Source organism: Fukomys damarensis, unplaced genomic scaffold (genome assembly GCF_012274545.1).
Source record: "Fukomys damarensis isolate Sample0158 unplaced genomic scaffold, DMR_v1.0_HiC HiC_scaffold_19, whole genome shotgun sequence".
Classification (NCBI taxonomy): Eukaryota; Metazoa; Chordata; class Mammalia; order Rodentia; family Bathyergidae; genus Fukomys; species Fukomys damarensis.
In genome coordinates, this window is record NW_022900931.1 from 21,811,444 (window position 1) to 21,828,503 (window position 17,060).

General features: G+C 38.5%; 1 protein-coding gene across 4 annotated transcripts in view; it reads right to left on the reverse strand.

The window, feature by feature from the left end:
* Itpr2 (inositol 1,4,5-trisphosphate receptor type 2) overlaps nucleotides 1-17,060 on the reverse strand; it is a 416,582-nt gene that overhangs the window by 144,060 nt on the left and 255,462 nt on the right. For all 4 annotated transcript variants that reach the window (XR_004518150.1, XR_004518151.1, XM_010615034.2 and 1 more), the window contains 2 exons: nucleotides 1,855-1,963; nucleotides 1,180-1,367 (listed from right to left, as the gene is read on the reverse strand). Coding sequence is in view for 2 of the 4 variants with exons in the window: in XM_010615034.2 (XP_010613336.1) it covers nucleotides 1,180-1,367; nucleotides 1,855-1,963 (297 nt within the window). In the remaining 2 variants the exon portion in view is untranslated. The remainder of the gene's footprint in view (nucleotides 1-1,179; nucleotides 1,368-1,854; nucleotides 1,964-17,060) is intronic.

Consider the following 17,060-nt stretch of genomic DNA (forward strand, 5'->3'; position numbering starts at 1 on the left):
TTTTTTTTTTTTTTTTTTTTTTTTTTGTGGCTCTGAAGGGACCTGAGGAACAACTTACCAAGAACTCATTTATTTATTTATTTTGCCAAGAATTTTAAAGTGGAGCATGCTGTTTCTGACTGGACCTGGCTTATTCGCCTGCAGTATGTGGACATAAGTAAGCCCAACTGTGTGGGAGGATGAAGAGTGACCCTCCTGATGACCTTCCGTGATGTAAACACGGGAATCTGCAAAGCGCATAACCCTAAGGATTTCTCCTAGAGACGTTAAGAAATCCTTCCCTCCCTCCCTCTGAGTAAGCCTACAGCTGATGTTCTGTAGTTGCCTCCACAATTTCTTTAGAAAGCCCCAGCTGAGGGTCTGGTAGACGACAAGACATTTCTAAGAACACCCATGCACATCCCTCCACCCTTGTCCTCAGAGGAATGTGAGCTGCAGCTCTAGGACTATGGGGATTTTCAACTAAGAAATGTTGTTGTTTGGAAGTTATTCTTCTGTTTTGTTTTGTGTTGTGTTTGTCACTGTGCCATTTGCAGTTTCCAAAGCCTTTTTTCCCAAAGCCACAGTGATTAGATGTGTTGCAGAGATGCTCCTGTTTTTCAATATATCTGGTGATTGGTTAAAGTAAAATATCTCAGTTTTGAATTAGTTGTGGCTTCTGCTTGCTATGAGCGGGCCGCTAAGTTTTAGAATTTCTAATTAGTTGTAATCATAGGTTCCCTTCAGTGACCTAGGCAAAGCTGGAAAGATTGGGTTACCAAGCAGAAGGGCCTGAGGAGTTGCTTATCTCTGGGATCAATTCCCAGCTCTCGGGAGCTCCCCAGCACGGTGCAGTTGGGTGTGGAGGTACCTAAGGGAAACCTGGCAGGAGCCTCAAAGAGAAATGTGCACTTTCTGGAAGCGATGCGGAGCCCCGTGTGCAGGCCAGCTTAACCACTCACTGGAAGGCAACTCCTGGACAAGAGCCAGAAGGGTGCTTGTAAAGATTCTCTGATCTATGGTTTCATCTAAGAAGGGCTGTGATCTCCACAGCAAATCGAACAAATGTATAAAGAAAATGTGACCTACGGATCTTCCTTTTTTGCAACAGCAATGAAAGGGTAGGAGAAAAAAAAACATTCCTTTCCCTTGGTTTCTAGGACAAGTAGATAAGAAACACAAATGAGAAATGTGAGGCACCTGTGTTTGTGTGTTTCCTCCTTCAAGCAAGGCAATGCCGAGTAAAATGCCTTCTGAAAATATCCTGTCATTTTTGGTGTTCACTATGACATCGATGACAAGCTCCGAAGCCCCCTCCTTATCCAGCAGACACTGGATGTCAGACAGCGATATCCCCATCTTATCTGAATCTTGCACAGAAAAGCTTCCTGGGATTAGGAAAAATAGGTAAATAAGCCTCCGTGACAGACATGAGTGGTACACAGTATTTTCTAATTCTTAACCCGTAAAATGCTCATTGAGATATTTATTTCCTACAAAGTTAAATATAACGAGAGAACCTGATGAACAAAATATTAAAGACTGGCACAAGTGAAATTGTTATTAAACATCTAACACCTGTAAAAGATTTTTCTTAAGAAAACATTTTAGACAAAGAAAACTAGCTTTACATTTTGTCCTTAATTTATGCACCAAAATGCTATCATTTAGTTTAACTTTTCTTTTCCTAAGTTACAGGTAAAAATCAATTACAATGTTCGCATCTGTTGTTTAGTAAATGCCAAACTGTACAAAAGTTTATAATAATGCTTCTTCAATAAGTATTTTATAATATTCATTTAGTAAAATACTAGAATAATACCAGCTAAAAGAAATGTAATGAGACCTTAAAACAAGGGGAAAGAGCAGCCTTACCGCCCCCTTGTGCAGATTTAGAGTAGGTTCCCGACAGGTGTCCATTCATACCAACTCCATAGTCACCTTTAAAGTATCGGTTCAGGAGTATTTTTCTTAATGTGCTACCCTGACAAGAACGAGAACGGTGTTAGTTGTTCTATCTTTTTCTAGCACCCTGCAGGTCAAAAGTGTCAGAGCATTGAAATGCCACGTACTATGCATTTTATGGGTGATGCTGACACATGGAAAATATAATTCTATACCAAATAATATTCTTTTTCATTTTTAAATTGTTGATGTCTTTGCGATACATAACAGTTATACTCACCTTGGGGAACTGGTACACATACATATCACAGCTGGGTCATGTTTGCATCTCCTTCCCTCCCCTCCACCCTTCCTTCTCCTCCCATCCCCAGGTCCCCTTTCTATCTCCACAAAATCCACCTCCCCGTTTCCTATCATTGCTCTGCATTTTGCTCTTTGAAGTATTTATATTTTGGGTTTCTTATATAGGAGGAACTATGTTGTAGTTATCTTTGTATCTCTGAACTATTTCACTTAGCATTATTTCTGGAAGCAATAAAGGTATTCATAGCACAGAGCATAATCCTCATCTCCAAATTCAACAGGTCGTACACATTAAATATATACCACTTTTTGTATAGCATTCATATCTCAATAAAGTGGCTTTAAAGATAAGTTTCCTTTTTGGGAAGGATCAAGAGACGGATGGGGATATGGAAAGAGGGTGGAAAAGGGAAATACAAGGTGTTGTGTACATGTGACAATTCCCAACAAGGAAGCAGACGTTCTGTACTACAAACACAGACTAATAAAGAAAATGATTAGACCACAAAGCAAGGACAATGCTCAAAAGAAATGTTTCCCTCTTTCAGAAATAAAAAAAAATTAAATATAGTATTTTCAATTGAATGTACTAGAAAAAACACAAATGTCATAAAAGCTGGAAGTACTAGGGTTGGTAAGAATATCAGTAGTGCCTAAAGAAAACAAAAAATGAAGAACACCCTAAGAATCAAAAAGCAAAGTCTTGACAGAGGAGGTTAAATGAGTTGAAAACTTTCTGGGTATACTAAAGGTACTCAAAACATTAGCTTGGTAATACAGAGGAAATTACATTCAAACTCCAAGAACCTTTATTCAGAAGGCAATGAGCAAAAGAGATTATTACTTTACAAAACCTGTAATTAAAAATTCCCAAGTCTTCAACCTTGTACTGATTACAGGATATTTTCCAAATAATGCATTTTGCAATGTAGTTGCTTGCATTTATGTAAGAAGCACGGATGAGAGTGCCGAATCTTCCCTTTTCCCAGTTATTAATAAGCTAAAAAGAATGACTTAAAAGTACTCTTTGAAGAATAGTTGTTTACCCTGCTCAAATTAACAGAACTGCGAGTTGCTATGCCCATTTTGCAGATATGGAAACTGGCCCAAGAGTGTATGTAACTGGCTGTAGAACGAACAGCCAACAGGTGGTTGAGCAAGACTTCATCTGGATTCTTCCATGCAAACTCCAGGCCACTTCCTGGCACCATTCATTCCCCAAGTCCCCTCCCCGGTTCTGTGACCCATGGTTCCCATCACTCCTCCCTAGTCCCTGCTTCCCATACCCTTTCTCAAATTCCGAAGGTCTCAGTTGTTTTGCTGTGCTCCTTTCCCATCTTTCCTCCGCCATCTGCAGTTTTCCTCTAATCCTTCACTGCACAATCACTTCCTAGATCTGACTGCCAACTGTGTTCCCTCCAGCCCTGATCTTGCCATCCTAAACTTCTCATCCCTTTTCCACTCAGATTTCCTTATCTCTGTCTAGAGGTTCTACTGGCACCTCAAACTCTATGTTTCAGAATGGAATGCTCCTTCCCTCTTAAATGCGTTTTTCCCTCAGCTTTAGTTAATTTTAGTGAGATTATAATCCCTCCAGTCACTTAGGCTCCAAACTTAAGGAAGCATCTACGACCCCTCTCCCCATCTTGAAAGTGACTTCTGAAATCCTTCCTTATCAACTATTGCATCCGAGTGTTTTCAGATTTTTCTATTTTAACCAAATTGAATTATATGTTCATGTCTCGACCAAAGTTGTCGAAGTCTTTCTCTGCTCACATCACACTCTGTCTGAAATGTTCTTCTTTCATTTCATTCAAGGACAGGACTCATTTGCTCTTTCCACTCTACAAATATTCATTAAGTACCTATGGTGTTGAGCATTATCCTAAGAGCCCAAGATATAATCCATCCCTCAGAGTTTACAATGAGATGAGGCCAGTCACAGAGACATATGCTGAGGCCTGGGGAAGCACAGAAGAGGAAGAAGTAGACTTTGAGGAGGGTTCACGTGGTATGTGTCCTCTGCTAACACACAACCTCGCAACAGATCTGTCTTATGCATGGTCAGGGAGCAACAAATACCTTCTAAATGTCGTCGTGCCAAAAATTTTAATAATAGACCCTCAATGTCTACAGTTGCTTATCTCTATAGTGACTTTTACTTACTGTCACTTTAATTCTTAGAGTGTAGATTTTCTCATTGCTTCTTATTTCACATTTTCTTCCTTTAAGACCATTTCAAATAGGGGTATAGGAAGTAAAGGCGATAATGGTCTTGGGAGAAATAGTGAAAATATTACAACTTATTCTACCACTGAAGGTAATTCTACTATCCCTTATAAAATCTAAGTAGGGCACCTAGAGCAGACAAGAGAAATGAAAATAGTCATTTCTTTCTCTAAGGGAAAGTCCTTTCAGCTGAACTAGCTTCAGCTGACTTAAGGTGCTGGTTGGTTCCCAAAGGAACCTGTGCTTTGGCGCCAAGTGGGTTTTCACTGTATATCGCATTATAGCAAAGGAGATGGACATGAAAGAATTTTTAGACCTGTAAACTACCAGGCTGATGTTATAACTTAGGGAGGAAAATGTGAATTCCTGTGAACTGAAGCACTGACTTTCTCGAAGGACAGTTCAGTTTGCAGGAGTAACGGTGGCTCTCATTGCCACAGACCACTCCCCCAACCTGCAAGCTACAGCCAGGGCACCTATAATGGACGAAGCAGGCAGACGTGAACATCCAGGTTTCTTCTCTTGAAGTCGCACCTATCTGTGTCAGGGTGTGGAAGAGAGCCTGTCCCGAGTGGGGGCCAGATATCTCTGCAAGAATCTTTGACTCAGGCCTTTTAATCACGCTACGCTGAGTACCCGACCCAGAAAAACACCATGTTGTGTAAAAAAAAGAATGTGCATTTTTCCATTTGTTGAAAAAAATATCCTTTATATTGCCAGAAAAACAAACTGTTTAAAACCAATAATAAGAGTAGAATTATGTCACACTAAACTAAAATAATCATCATACTTAACAATATTTAAAATTTTTCTTCAGGCAGATGAAATAATGTTACAAGTGTTTATCAGACTGCTAAACATCAAAGTCACGTGGATAACACTTCTATCCAATTTCAGCCTAATTAGAATATTTTTTGAGTGCATAGTATGTGGACTATCACGGAAAAGGGAGGAGGCCCTATAACTCTGTTCTGGACTCAGGAACCACACTGCCCAAGTTCAAATCCCCTCCACACTACTGACTGAGAGGTCTCACGCACATTACCTCATCACTGTGGGTCTCATCTCACCTGTCAAATGAAGTAACTTCAGTACCTACTTTATAGGGTTTATGGTTGAACAGTTGAAATTACATAAAATATTTGGAAGAGTTTCCAGCACATACCAAGCGCTATGTAAGTTGTGTATAGTTGATGCTTTCCCTGCTAGTATTAATATTATCTAGATATAGAATAGCTTACAACTTTGTGATTTGCCCACATCTTCTCATTTTATACTTAACCTTCCCAAAGAAAATGAAACTTTCAATAAACTAAGAAAATAGCAAAAATAATAAATAATAAACTGCCTGATATATCTAATTTTACACTACTAATCAGCTCCAGAAATTACATATTTGTGAGCTAATTTGGCAAAGCCAACCCAAAGCATGTATATATTTCACCATATAAAGCGCACCTTATGACTCCAATGAAAGAGAAGAAAATTCTACCTTGACTCAGTTTTCAGATAAGACAAATTGTGGTGCAAAAAGTGAATGAAGAATAGGTATGGACAGGAAAAATATTTTGTTATGTCTTAGTCATCCTCTTTAAGAATGGAAAACTTCACCCAGGCATGGTGGCATGGAAGACAGCCACAAGTTCGAGGCCCACCTAATCTACATAGTGAATTCAAACTATATAGCAAGACTCTGTCTCAAAAAACAAAAAGAATAGAAAACTTCAATACTGTGACATGACGAGTTCAGCATAACTGACTTCTGCTGTCATTTATCAGGTTCTGACTTGACAAATGAGGCAAGTCCTGTGTCACTGTTCTCTGTGGGACACTCTTGGTGGCCCTATCTTTGATGAATTACATCACGGATGCTTAGATATGAGTCATTTACCCAAATTACTTTAGCTCAAATAAAGTAACTATAGAATCCTTGCCAGAAATTCTGCTGCCATGGTTGTTAATAATTGTCATGGCAGAAATTTGGGGAATAACTAACAGCATATTAAGTCACACTGAAAAGATTTCCACCACAAAGGAGAAGTTTTACTTCTGTACTGGTTCTGCAGATCCAAAATGAATTCCTGACTGTGTCTACCATGGAAGGTGTCTCTGTTGAATTAGCCCAAATAGCAAGGACATCCTACAAAGCCTTTTCAATGTCCCAGTCAATTCCAGGCCACAAGACACAGCTTTTAGCCAATGTTTTCCTGTGAACACAACCCAGACGTGCTCAATGTCATGTAGCCAAGATAATTAACAACTACTTTCTGAAATTACAACAAAATATCTCCATAAAAAGACATCTTTTGTAGCCAGAGAAGTCTTGCTGACAGTTTGTGAATCTGGGAGGATTGCTTTGTTCCTGGTCACTTCCTGTTAAAGTACAGTGTATCAAAATTTAAGCAACTCAAATCATTGCCTTTCATGGATACAAAGGATAATAAAAATGTTTTAATCTGAAAAAGGGCTAAATATTTTCTTTTATTCTTGAGAAAGCTCAACAATGTTTTAACAGAGGTTAATAGCTTTAAGATATCCAAGAGTTCAAGAGCATGATATTTGAAATATTGATTCCACATTTGTTGCCATCCCTTTGGAAAAAATATACTACTAATCTCTTTTCCATTATGGACAATAAAATCAAGACATTATAAAAATGATACCACAATCAGCATCCTAGAAAACTTAGCCCTCAGTGGGAAATTCAAAAGGCATAAAAATTATAAACTAAAGATGTTTGATATGGTACTTTTCCTTAAAAAGTATTGATTAGTTTGTCCCTACAGCCTCACTTGAACATTAAACTCAGTAGTGGCATAACTGATGTTTCTATAATCTTTTAATATCAGTATGTCTGATGAGATATTTTTCTTCATTTGAATTCCCTGGGATGGGGAGAGCAGAATACATTTTTCATTTCAAGTAAATTATTGTAACTGTATCCTAATGGAATTTTGGCCCGTCATTATAGTCAACCACCTCTTTAGGGAACTCCTTTGAGGAAATGTGGTGAATCTCTTATAAGCTAGTTGTCTAATGGTTTGAATATCTTGATCTTTGAGTCTGAATAGCAGATGCCAATTTCTTTCCCTGTTAATTTTGCCCAGCTTTCTTAAGACGAGAAACACAAATTTCAACTGTAGTTGTTACATATATCCACAAGATCCTTTTCATCACCATAATGACAAATCATTATAATCCTGAAAGACATTTGAATACCTCAACAATGCTAGTAGAGGCCCTCATGAAAATCAAAGACTGGAAAAGTTTAGGACCAATTATTCATATACCATAATGACAGTCTCTTTCCACATTTCTCCCTTGTTTTTATTAATTATAAAGACATCTGTTGCATTTCTACCATGTGTCAAGAATTACAAAAGGGGGTACAAAAAGCAGTTCTGTACATATGTTAATAGAATTTAAAATATGTACAATAGAAACTATGACACTTTTTTATGTAAATAACCCTCACCAAACTATTTGATTCTATTTGTGAAATTTAAGACTTTAAATGGTAAGTACTAGCATTTAAGCAACTGGTGATGCTGGATACAAGAGTACCTTCAGCAATCCAGATTTATGAAATAGTCCATCCTTAAGATGATCAGGGTTGCTGAGAAGGCTTTGTTAGGGGATGATTCGGTACCTCACAAATGATAAGGACTAAAGGAAACTGTATTTATTTTCTTTGTGGCATAATAAAAGCCTCTCGATATTTGAATTCCAAGAAGGATAATGTCTGTCACCCAACTCAGCAAACTCTTCCACCTCAACCATTTTAAATGCAGGATCTGCTTAAACTCAGAAGTTGAGGACTTATTCAACCCCTCACCAACAACACTGGAGAATGGATTTCAGTTTGTAATTGTTTAGTTTCTGAATAAGCAATATTCATCTGGTCTTTCCAACAGGAAGGCAAAACATTGAAAGGAGAGTAAGCAAGCACAAAATGTGCCAACAAGCTTTAGATATCATTTCCTTATTGAAGAAAAACTACTGAATTTACACATCATAAATCACTATCTCATAAAATTACACTCAGCTGGCACTGACACAGAACCACTAAAGTTAAGCCCATAATGCCATGGTTCATAGTACAGAAACTTACTGGAGTTCTATTTATTGCTGAAAAAAACGGAATCAACGGTCCCAATACAAACACACACCAAAGGCTGGGAAATGGAACTTCAAGCCTTCTACAGAGGCTGTTTTGCTAAGGGATGACATGGTAAGTTTGACAACGCACTCAGCTTATGGCAGGCAGATGCCAGAGAAGAGAAGGCAAAGGAGAAGAGGTAGGGGGTGGGGAGAAGTGAGAGAATTGCCCTTGACTTGAACAGTAACATGAATGCTGGTGGAAGAGGGGTCCTCTCTGACAGTGAGAAAAATCAGATTTAGCCTGCTCTTATAGAGTTCTGCCCTTGGCTGCTGTTACAGTTTCACATGGATCTGTGTGACTCCTGCTATATCTTCGCTGCCATGTCGTTAAGATAGATACACAGGTACAGCTTTGGAAGAAGGTACAAGAGGTGAGGGATGATACAAAAAGGCGGTAAGATAGGCAATATTCTGCCTGTCCTCACCTTCCTGTGTCTATGGAATACAGCATCCTGCGGCCTCAACACCAGACTGTCCCTTAGCTCCAAACTGTGATCTATAGATGCATGCACTCACGCACACACACACACACACACACACACGCATGCACAGAGTGTGAAAAACCTCATCCTTTTCCTAGAAAGGAAGTGTGGTACATATACAGAGTGCGGTAGTACTCATCCATAAAGAAAGATAAATTTGAGTCATTTTTTAAAGAAAATGGAGCACTTTGAGTCCATAACGCAATAAATCAGATACAGAAGGTTAAATATCACATGATTTCTCTTCTACGAGAAACCCAAAGTATAAATAATTTAAAGAGCAAAATAAAATGAAGATGACAGGAAACAGGGAGACAGACGTTGTGGAGATGAGAAGGGGATCCAGGGAGGGAGGGAGACCAGATGGGAAGAGGAAGTAAAAAGGACCAAGATGCATTACATGTACTAATATCCGAAAATGAATATTTTCATTGTGTATCACAAACATATACTGACAAAAAATTTAAAACAAAAAAAAATACTAACAAGAAACTATTTTCAGAAGGGAGAAAACCAGCACTTGTATTATTTATCAGCCAATAAAGAAAAAGGAAGCTAAATTAAAAAATTTAGAATTTCATCTAACAGGAGGGCTATTCCTGGATTCTATGAAACGAAGAAGGATTCTACATAGTTTAACTTCAAAGGGCAGTCTTAAGATACGAGAATCCATATACACTGTCTAATACGTAAGTTTAACTGACGAAAGCTCCCTGCACTGAAAGACTGTGTACATTAGTAGAAATGATATATTTTAGAGACCGATGTAATTTGGCTCCAACACTCACTGGATTCGTGATCTCAAGAATTTTATTTAACTGTCCTGTGACTTCGTTTCCCATCTCTGGATAGTATATTCTCAATGCAGGGCTATTTAAGGATTAGAAAACATACCTCTGTTTTAAGCCATGAGTACTAAATAAATAGTGGCTGCAATATTTTATTCAGCAATGAGAGGAAAACAAGTTTCAATTGGGAGAAGATTCGCACAACTGATAATTTATATAGGACATTGCAATGCCTGGCATCACAAAGATGGGCGTGCTTTTAGCTGAGGAAGTAATACCCAGTTCTGGCATCCTAGTCATTTTTAAGAGAAAACAAATTTTAAAAGCATTCATTTTGTAGATGTTACTTCGAACCCAATTCGATTGGTATGTTACCACTTTGTAAAAATAACACCTACACATCTTGTTAGGTTTCACTCTTCCTAGTGTGTACATATCCAGAGCAGAATTCTTCAGCACACAGTTTAGACCACAGTTTAGCTGGTCTAAAGTCATGCTGGAAGGAAAGCAATATTCCATGCACCATGAGAAAGAGTTATTTTTTCTCCTCATATTTATTTTTCACATTAAAATGTAAGAAATACATATGATATACTTCTAAAGTTATGATCATACAGTGATAGTTCATTGGGAAAGTTTGGAAGGTAAAATATTAATAATTGCAGAGTTAGTCTAATGAAAGACAGCATACTCGTGATTGCAGGCTTACTTCTACTCTTGCTACAGAATGTAAATTGAAACAGGATTTTCATATCTTACTGAAAAACAAAGAGACAGTCTTGACATTATGCATCATCCAAAGACCTATCTCAGTAACCTAATTCTACGTATTACATGACTATGTCAGCTTGAAGTGGTACAAATTTATTAAGTTCCTTTAAAAATGTTGGGGTGTGATATAATTTACAAAAAGATAAAATTAAAGATAATTTTATGCTACTTCATTTTTCTCATGAAATAAAATATTTCACTTCTTTGTGTTTATTATATTAAAATTATATATATCTAATTCTGATCATTTATTACATCAATTTGCCCACGAGACCATGTAGCTTGCCTGTGCTAATACAGTTATGTACTCTCTTGATCTCCTAATTGTGTTCTATATGTGAACTGTAATTTTCAAAGAACTTCACAGCCAAAAAAATGAGGCAATGATTTAGAAGTTATGAAAATTAAAAATTCGTTAAGTGTTCATTAACATTTTAAAGCACCAATAAAATTATTACCCAAAGCAAATGAAGTCTCAGTTCAAACAAATCTAAAGATGCCAAAGCTAGTTAAAAGGACCAAGTGCCAAATTCCCACCTTAGAAATGATCTTTTTCAAAAAGTCTCTGATGATGCTTATTATTGTCTTTTAAACATTATTTTGAAGATCGTTTTGACTCCCGGTGACATCTACCGTGGCAGACATTTTGCTACCTTAATATGTCTAGAATGGTAACCGAATCCAGGTAACTAAGAAAGCAAAACTATTTTTAATAACAAGCAAAGCACACTTAGAAGTAGAAGCCCGGCAGCTTGCTAGAACAGCATTGCTAGCATCTGCATGATAAACAGATTTTCACAGATTTATAAATCACCTGTTGAAATTAGCACCTCCTGGAAAAAAAAAAAGAAGAAGAAAAAACGCTCTCTGGTTGAGAAGAAAACTTAAAATCTTTAATTTGACTCAAGGTAAGCCGGTTGTTTTGAATTAGCAAACTGAACAGAAGAAAGTGAATTATTTCAGTGAACTACAAGTTCACAATGCTCCCAAATTGGGAAAGAGTGAATCAATGACTATCATTCTCTTTTTCTCTTTACAGTACATATATATGTATGCATAATATACAAACATAGAAAGTAATGCATGTATTGTAAAAAGTATTTTTGAAGTCAACAAAGTATTACTGCTTTCTTCCCTGGGCTTGCTAAACACAGATGGCTGAGTTCTCTTGGCTCTAAAGAACAAGTGAGCAAGTACACTTCCTTTGCTGTTTAATTTCACTGATTGTACCGCACCAGGTATTCATGATGTAAACTTTTTTTTCCTCAACATCTTAACATTGCTGAATTACAGGTCGCCTTAAAGTCAGTGGTGTATCATAGGTTAACCGGCAACATTCTTTTTCTTCCTAGAGAACGTAAGTAAAATTATGGCGTATTTTAAGAGTTGATGGTACATTAGAATTGGTGGAATATACTGAAAGAAAAAATACATATGCCTTTTAATGTAGCATTTTAACATTAAGCTTCACAGCCTGTGTCATCGCTTTTATACTCCTTTTGTAGCTGGTATAAAGTACAAGGGAACCAAATTGGAAACTTGAGGGTTTAACCTTTGTTAATGAGATTGTTCCTTTTCAGCACTTTCCTTTTTTCACGCCACACTTTGACATGACAGCCCAGCGCATCACCACCTTATACTTTGGATGCCACATTTCCTTGCATTGAGCTGAGCTTGCATTCAAATTTGAAAGAAAATGACAATACTGGTAGAAATTAGAGATACATTTACCTTGTACACCACAGCCATGAACAAGTAAATAAATAGAAGAGATGTATTTGGCAAATTTATGAAGCTTGAGCCATTAATTATGTCTCTTCCTTACAAATCAACTCCCCAAGTAGTATTTCACATCCACCAGGATGGCAAAAATAAAACAGGCACACATTGGTGAGGATGTGGAGAGACTGGGCCCCTCATACACTACAGATGGGACTACGGATGGGCCTTCCTACTTTGAAGACTCTTAAGTATGTGTCCAGGAGAAAAAAAAACATGTCCACACAAAAGCTTCAATGTGTATGGTCATAGCCGCTTTATTCATAATAGTTATAAAGTAGAAATAACCAAATGCTCACCAAATAATGAGAGGGTAAAAAAAACGCACTGTAAGCACACAATGGGATGTCAGTTGTCAATAAAGGGGTGTGAGATACTAAGTATGCCACAATATGGAGATGCCTCAAACACACTATGCCAAGTAAAAAGCCATATATGTATGGTTGTATAGACATTATATCTACTATATAATTCCATTTATAGAAAATGTCCAGAAGAGGAAAATTTGGAGACAGCAAGTAGATCAGCAGTTGCCAGGGGCCGAGGATGGAATGAGGAGTAACTTTTAGTGGGTATGGAGTTCTTTAGGATGCTGAAAATAGCTTTCCATTTAGACACTGCTGTTTGTTGCAAATCTAGAAACACACTAACCACCTCTGAATTGTCATTTTAGCAGAATTTTATGAATTTCAGTGAATTTTATGATATACGAATACTTTAATAAGGCTGTTTTAGAAATAGAAAATAAACCCATTAGGTTGGTGAAGGAAAAAAATCACTCCTTTGATGATCTTAAACTACATCTCTCAAAGGAAATAATGTCAGTTCTGTCCAAATTTTTGTTAAGGAGCCCAGCTGCTATTTGACACAAGTCCCTGCACTGAAACACATCTGTGCGACAGATGCATTATAATGGCACATGTTTTGAATGTTACATCTGTTAGTGAAATGTAGCAAGGCTCAAACTGCTAATTAAATATGAGACTGTATGTGTCAATTAGGAGCCAATTTCTTGTTGAAACTGCCTAATGTTTAAGGCACAATAAATTGAGCTCGTCTCTGGGACTGTTTGTGTCTTGACCTGTGTGGGAAGGCGGCCCAATGCACCAAATATAGGCTAGACAGTTTCCATGGAGACCTCACACAGCTTGAGGTGCAAGGACTCAAAATTATAAACAACTTCATAGGAATTATACTTCTGAAAAATACGTTTCAATATTAAAAAAAAAAATCATCTTCCTAAAGAAAAATGTCTGAGTTCATTTTACTGATAAGTAGATAAAGTTTTGAAGGAGAGGGGCGGATTTTTAAGTTCTTAAATTCCTTCGGAATTCATATTAGAAGAGATATTCAAAATATGTCTCTCCATAGATTCACAGCAAACCTTGAGAGTTTAAAGATATTTTGCTTTTATAGAAACCAACTACAATGATTGTTGCAGCCGAGTTTAATTAATCTAGCCACTGCATACTAATATGTTGGGCTTTCCACATAGATGTACACTGTAATTACAGCCAGCCTACTCAACCCACCAGCCTTTTGCTCTTCCCATGAAATATGACTACATAACTTCCAGATGTAGCATAAAAGCCGTGGTGTTATTTGCTAACCATTTCAGAATTAGACAAAGCATGAGTCGAACACATGTAGCTTCTTTAAGAAAAGAAGATATTTCCCATGTTACTTTGCTGAGAAAACCTGAGCACACGCCTGTTTAACTGACATGTTTCATAGATTAGAAAAGGAAGAATAAGAAAGAGTAAGGATCAGCTTTTTCCATGTTCCCAAATAACTTCCATTAGGCAATCAAGTCCCAAAACTCCAAAGATATCAGCAGACACAGAAATGCAGCTGTATTCTTTGGCCCACTTAATCTAGGCATTATAGGAGGACCAGCATAACTAAGAGAAAGGACACAAAATAATGTGGCAAATGAATCACTATATCTTAATAAAATTAAACTAGTATTACATTATGTAGCAGAACAACTTCATGAATATAATTTCATCTGATGCTCATAGCAAGCCAACACCTAGTTTAGCAGCAAGTCAACTACTGTTCCCAAAATTTTTGAAGTGTCTGTTTGTTTTAACATAAAATACACAAAGTTTGAAGAACTTGGAATATGTTCATTAGAAGTGTTGAAGGCAGGAGCTGGTGGTAAAAGACCACAAGAAGAACTCAAGCTAGAAAAATACTTGTATTAAATAGAACTCTGAACTAACCAAGTTTTCTATGCTGTGGCCAACTCTGCTCTGCAGCTTCTTATCATCATCATCTTGATTCCACCGATGTCTCCCTGTTTTCTCAGTCTCTGCTCACCTGATTTCTTGCCAGTCCTTTCCCTGCGGTTCTTTTTGGCTTCTGCAGTCCTCTTTCAAAGGAAGGATCTCCAGCAGCATCAGCCCCATTGTAAGGGAAAAGCGGTGTCTCGGTCATTTTCTCATTGCTAAGACACAATACCAGACTTTCACAGGTAAAAGGGGCAGAGTTTTTTTGGGTTCTCAATTCACAGAAGTTTCAGTTCGTAGTTGGCCAGAGCCAACATGGAAAACAACATGGTGGAACGGTGACATGGTCTGGTGAAGGACATCTGCCCACATCACAGCAGCTAGCAAGCAGAGAGGAGGAGCCTGGGGGAGAGATAAACTCTTGTAGGTCATGTCCCAGAGACGTGCCTCTGCCCCAAACAAGCTCCACCTCCTACCAGAACTATCAGCTGTGGACTGATTCACTGCAGGATACAGTGCCGCAGTGATCCAATCACCTTCCAAAAGCCCTGCCTCTGAATATGAGGAGTCTTTTCCAGATGCAAACCCTGACAAGCTACCATCATCAACAGCTCTTCTGCAATCTTCAGATCTCAGCTTCAATGTCACTCTTTTGGAAAGAATTATTTTCTAGATACCTCTTTGTCACTCTATCTTGCATGCTTTGCCTACACTCTCTTACAGAACTCTGGACTTCTCCCTCTGAGTAATTGAAGCATATAAATTAATTACTCTCTCTCTCTCTTCAACTATTTGGTTGGTATCTGAATGTCTTACTAAACTCTAAACTCCATGAGAGTGCAGCAAGTAGTCCATCAGTGCATCCAGGGCCAAGTAGACATTCAGTAATTCTTGTCTAATTATACTCGCTGCCTCATCTATTTTTCTCTACTTCCAAATATCTGTCTTCTGTCATTTTCATGATTTTCTAATAAGATTGTTTGTCATAGAGTTCAGGTTCTTGTTTTTCAAAGCCACTTAAAAAGTTCTTCTATGAAATATTCATCATCCCATTGGGCTGGTGATGAGTAGAAAATGATCACTCTCAGTACATGCAGAGACAACACACAGACGTGTACATGAGCCCATTTGGGACACGTGTAGGCCTAACCATGAACACGTGGAGGGTGGCCGGAGAAGGGCTGCCCACTCCAGCTGCAAAGTAAGCCCTGGTTCCTACGCCATCGCTGCCTTCCACTTCCTCCTTCAGGCTCCTTCGGTTCCTTCCTTCCTGAATTCCTCCAAGCCCTTCCTCAGCATCTGCCCTCTCGGCACCGACATCCTGTGCGCCGAAGCTTCTGTCATCTGGAACAACCTTGGGATGCCTCTCTGCTTCATCTCCTCTTCAGCTCCCTTCAACTCTCAGCCGGAAACAGCTCATCCCCTTTGCTCCACTTCTCCATGGACAGAGTGGGGAGGCATCGTTAGCTCTAAGGCTTTAGAGCAGAATCCGTCGGTAAAACACTGCAGTTATCACCACGAGGCATAGCGTGGGGCACGTGTACCCATGGGATTTCACAGGCTGTGAAAGTCATCTCTGTTTGGCATTTTACAAACTCACGATTCAATCAGAATTAAGATTTATTATTATTTCTATGATATTAAGATTTTTAACCCTTTGAAAAAAAGATTAGCATAGTTTTCCCTCCTTTGAAAAACATGGCTAGTTTTATAAAAATCTACTGTCGAAGATACCATCAGATTTATCCTTGTCCTGTAAGTCTGGATTTAGCAACATGAGAATAAGTGACAAACTCTCTAGTTTTCTGCTAGAAGTGGCCATGCGCTGAAGGCTGGCCAGCTGGTTACCAAATCCTTTTCCTTTTTTTCTAGGCACTCAACTGCACTACATTTTCTGGTCTTCTGCCAAGACAGGCGGGTCCATGTGAAAAAGTCTGAGCAAATTCGAGGTAATCAGAAGTCCTGTGGATCTGGCCCGTGTGGGAGCTTCGTCTCCACTGCAGCTTGTGGCAGGATGGCAGAGCAGCAGAGGAAGACAGGAGGGCAAGGTGGGAGGAATTGGGGGTCACAAACTTTGAAGGAGGCTCGTCAGTAGGCAAGCTGCCTGACTAGGAGCACTCTCACTGAAATTGCAATGTTCATTATTCAACAGAAATGAACTTTTATGATACTGCAGCCCTGGCTACTTTCAGCTGTAATTGTTTCGTTAGCTGGATTTCCCTCGAATAATACAGCGTTCGGTTCAATATGAATGGGCCACCCCTGTTCTTGTCCTGGGCAAGACTTCTCCTGTCCTGGGCTCTTGTCCAGGGTGTTTTGTCTAGAAAAACCTCCAACCACAGAAATGCTGACCCAGAGCACACACTAGTTATGAAGCTGCCAGGAAAAGTCATCTGGGAATATAATCTCACCTGTGCCAAAATCTTTCCAGG